The sequence below is a fragment of the Chiloscyllium plagiosum genome, chromosome 19 (genome assembly GCF_004010195.1).
Source record: "Chiloscyllium plagiosum isolate BGI_BamShark_2017 chromosome 19, ASM401019v2, whole genome shotgun sequence".
Classification (NCBI taxonomy): Eukaryota; Metazoa; Chordata; class Chondrichthyes; order Orectolobiformes; family Hemiscylliidae; genus Chiloscyllium; species Chiloscyllium plagiosum.
The window spans coordinates 1387950-1392647 of NC_057728.1; the positions used below are offsets into that span (position 1 = coordinate 1387950).

Genomic DNA, 4698 nt, shown 5'->3' on the forward strand with positions numbered 1-4698 from the left:
AGGTGAGGGGATGGGATGGGGGATGGTCAGGGGAAGGTGGGCAGCTGGGGATGGTGAGACATGGCAGCGGGGAGAGGGGGTCAGGAGATGGGGCAGGGAGAGTCAGGGTCAGGGGGAGGGTATAATTCTCACTGCTCTCTGGTGAGCCTAGAGAGCTGTAAGTTCCCATGAGCCACGCCTTCCCTGAGGCAGATGGTTAACACATCCACATTCCCACCATGTGGGCACTAACCCATTGGTGCCGAATACAGTTCCTGGTTGTGAGAATAAACATTTCTTCACAACTTGTGCACCAACCCGTCAAAGCCTGGTAAGCCAAGCGCCGGGCCTGTACTTTGAGCTGAAACCAGGCTGGGATAGCCACGCAATCATTCACAGAGACTCCTCTTCCTCATACAGGTTGCCTTTTAGTGGTACAGTACGTGTATGCGGAGGTGACCAACATTGTGCCATCCTCCACTGGACTCTTGGCCAGCACGAGGCTGGGCTACCTCGTCCGAGAGAGCTTCACTTGCCCACCGGTTCCTGATGCCAATTACAACCCTCTCAGAAACATCCGGGCGAGCTGCTGTGTGCAGGTCAGACATGGGCAAGGTACCAGGAGGGTCTTCAGCACTGGACCTCGGAACGGCAGCAGGAAGAGCCCAGGTAAAGGGCAAACCAGAGGCTTCCTACAGAACAGCAGGCCGTCTGCACTCTGCTGCCTGCTCTGAGCAGAGGGACCACTAGCTAGCAGCTCCGAGTGACTCACTGATCCCCAGTAAATCAGCTCGCAACACCTTACTCACTGCAAGGTGGAGGGGCAAACCATCCCGGTACGTTCACCTCTCCCTGGCTGTTAGAAACTGGTTCACCTGCAGCTGCGTGTCCATAAACAAGGCCAGTCATGACATCGGCCACAAGAAATCATTGAGACTCTTTAGGTGACTGCTTCCCACTGAAGGGCATTGACTTTCTCTCTCTCTCTCTCCTTCTGAGGGGACTGACACTATCCGTCTCTCTCTCTCTCCTTCTGAGGGGATCTCTTTCCCTCTCCCCTGAAGGGGCTGTCTCTCTCTCTCTCTCTCTCTCACACTCCTGAATGAACTGACACACTCTCTCCTTCTCCCTCCTCTCTCTCGCTCCCCCCTGTTGGGGTAACCCACTATCTCCCTCCCCTGACCATGTGACAGCCGAGTCCCTGTAGCAGTGCACCCTATCACAGCAGCCACTCTGTTGGGTATAGTTCCTGCTGGTGGAGGGTCTGGGCTGGTGCAGGGAATGATGCTACTGGTGAAACGAGGGAGCTTCACTCCAGTCCTGTTGAGTATGAGATGCACAGCATCCTCTCAGGGTCCCATCTAGACTGGATTTCACTGGCGAGCAGCAGCTCTCACTCTCCTGGCTTAGCCCAGGATCTGTGATTGAGACTCCCAGCTCTGGCCAATTCCCAGAGAACCCTGCAGCTCGATAGTTAGCAGCCCAGGAATTGTGCCAACTACAAAGGCTCTCTGAGTGTCTCACTGAAGCATTGCAATATTGACTTTAATGACTGGGAGGAACAATTTGCATCAAGTTTGAATCTTGATGTGTTAATGATGGGTGGAGTGGAGGCAAGTAAACGTCCTGCACCAGCTAGGATTTCACTACCTTGTGGGAACTGCTGTGCCTCAAGTCCTGTTGTTAAAGACTTGCCCTTTCATTCACAAAGTTGTACAGCAGAAACTCACAACCCTGAGTACACGTCATCCTCAAATGGAGAGAAGCAGCCCAATAGCAAAGACAACCAGCTCCATTGTTATCTGACTTATTTGAGGCTATTTAACAACAAGGGGCATCGCAGTTGGCCTTTGTCAAACAGGTGGCCTTTTGCTACAGCCGGGACAACATGAGCTGATACATATTTATTGAGAGCTAGTGATTGGATTGCCCTCTACCCAACTCCACTGCCCTCTTATCTGCTCTCTCCTGGACTTCCATTTTAATGGTGTGTGGGTGAACAGGGTTTGAGTGAGTTCAAATCTCACCCCATCAAACATGCGCCGCCAAGATCACATCAGAAAACTGATCCTCACTTGATAGGGGATAAAGAAGCAATGTGGGTTTTCTGTAAGCCATGTATCATTTTCAGTATGTGTTTACAGAGATGTGAACAATCTGATAATATACTGTAACCGCGTGTTAGCTGGGATAGGATTATAATATGTATAATCAGAGTCAGGTGGTGATATGAATGACTAAAGGTGTAACTTTATATTTGCGATTATTATTTTTAGTGGATTGGAAGTTTGTTTCCTGTAAAATTGGCATAGAAACCTTATTTTTGTGGTCAAAATTTGCACTGTCTGCTTCTTTCTTCATGGGTCCACCTCCCATGTTTGTGTGAATAAATAGAGATGGAAATGTGTTGCTGGAAAAGCGCAGCAGGTCAGGCAGCATCTAGGGAACAGGAGAATCGACGTTTCGGGCATTAGCCCTCCTGAAGAAGGGCTAATGCCCGAAACGTCGATTCTCCTGTTCCCTAGATGCTGCCTGACCTGCTGCGCTTTTCCAGCAACACATTTCCATCTCTGATCTCCAGCATCTGCAGACCTCACTTTGTCCTGTGTGAATAAATATGTGAACAAAGAAATAAAGGTGAAAGTCACCCTTTCACTGATTTCCCTCTCCTTTTGGTTTTTGGACAATAGTGGGTGTTCGGCACATTCCTACCACTTATTAGTGGAGCAGGGACAGAACAACGTAATACTGTGGCTCTCCCACAAACACTTACACTCCCTGTGTCCTAATCCCAGCCATCCTATCCCTTTTGGTTCTGAAGTGTGCTATATTCTGACCGGGCCTGCTCTGCTTGGGTCTCATCTGCGATAGGAATTAATTCGGTGACCCGCTCCATCGTACCCCCTCTATGGGTGAGTATTCAATCCTGACATAAGGAGGCAAAAATGTGTACACTTTGTCCGAGTCCAGCTTCATTCAACAGCAGCAAGACATTGGAACTCATGTTGTGCTGAAGGCCAATAACATTTGCTTTCCCAGTTTCTCACTGGCCTTGCATGCTAGCTTTCAGTGACTCTAGACATCAGGACACCTTCAGACATCAACCAATCTCTCAGTATTCCTACAACAGCATTCCTCCTCCCAAAGTGGAGGTGGCCCCACATTGTATCCCAGTTGCCATGTTTTTGCCCACTCCCCAGTGTCTTTGAACCTTGTTTACTTTCTCCTGACAACAAACTCCTTTCCCTGGGATGGCTGTTAAGGAAACAATTATAGAATCAAATATAGAGGTGTACAGCATGGAAACAGACCCTTTGGTCTAACCTGTCCATACCGATCAGATATCCCAACCCAATCTAGTCCCACTGCCAGCACCTGGCCCATATCCCTCCATACCCTTTCTATTCATATACCCATCCAAATGCTTTTTAAATTCTAATTGCACCAGCCTCCACCACTTCCTCTGGCAGCTCATTCTATACACGCACCACACTCTACGTGAAAAAGTTGCCCCTTAGGTCTCTTTTATATTTTTCCCCTCTCACCCTAAACCTATGCCCTCTAGTTACAGACTCCCCCACCCCAAGGAAAAGATCTTGTCTATTTACCCTATCCATGTCCCTCATGATTTTCTAAACCTCTATAAAGGTCACCCCTCAGCCTCTGACACTCCAGGGAAAACAGCCCCAGCCTATTCAGCCTCTCCCTGTAGCTCAAATCCTCCAACCCTGGCAACATCCTTGTAACTCTTTTCTGAACCTTTTCAAGTTTCGCAACATCTTTCACACAATATTCCAAAAGTGGCCTATCCAACATCTTGTACAGCTGCAACACAACCTCCCAACTCCTGTGTTCAATACACTGACCAATAGAGGAAAGCATACCAAATGCCCTTTTCACTATCCTATCTACCTGCGACTCCACTTTCAAGGAGCTATTAACCTGCACTTCAAGGTCTATTTGTTCAGCACCACTTCCCAGGCCTTACCATTAAGTGTATAAGTCCTGCTCAGATTTGCTTTCCCAAAATGCAGCACCTCGCATTTATCTGAATTAAACTCCATCTGCCACTTCTCAGCCCATTGGCCCGTCTGGTCCAGATCCTGTTGTAATCTGAGGTAACCTTCTTTGCTTTCCACTACACCTCCAATTTTGGTGTCATCTGCAAACTTACTAAGTATACCTCTTATGCTCATATCCAAATCATTTACATAAATGAAAAAAAGTAGTGGACCCAGCACTGATCTTGCTTCCTCCTCTTATCCTCAAATTTCCAATGCATCTGCACACTGGAAATGATCAAAGATCTTTGCTCTTCTTTCAATGCTCAAACTCTTGATACTGTCAATCAGTGCGAAACCTTCTGTCCCCTCTCAAAGAGTCAAAGATGGGCATACGCTGAGCACTGGGATAACGGAGACCTCCATCTCAACGGCGTCATCATCCATATGAGCCCACCTCCTCATCCTTTAACAATCTGCTCAACAGTCCTGAAGACTGTCCACAGCTTTTACTGAATAATCCACCGCATCACTGCAGAAGTAGGTAGAGAAACAAAGCAACAGGCCAGTCTGAAGTTAGGGATGGTTTTTTTTAATCATTCAATGAATATTGTTGCAGGTCCAATCGCTTCATGTAACAACTTAAGGGGGAGGAGAAAGGGAGTCAGGGGCGAGGGGGGAGACAGGGGAGGAGGGGGAGATGGAGTGGAGAGGGGCG

At 48.2% G+C, this 4698-nt stretch overlaps 1 protein-coding gene across 1 annotated transcript in view; it reads left to right on the plus strand.

The window, feature by feature from the left end:
* nwd1 (NACHT and WD repeat domain containing 1) overlaps positions 1-1785 on the plus strand; it is a 61277-nt gene extending 59492 nt beyond the window's left edge. The window contains exons 20-21 of the mRNA XM_043708862.1: positions 400-648; positions 1691-1785. Of these exons, the coding sequence (XP_043564797.1) occupies positions 400-648; positions 1691-1785 (344 nt within the window). The remainder of the gene's footprint in view (positions 1-399; positions 649-1690) is intronic.
* The last annotated feature ends 2913 nt before the right edge of the window (positions 1786-4698 follow it).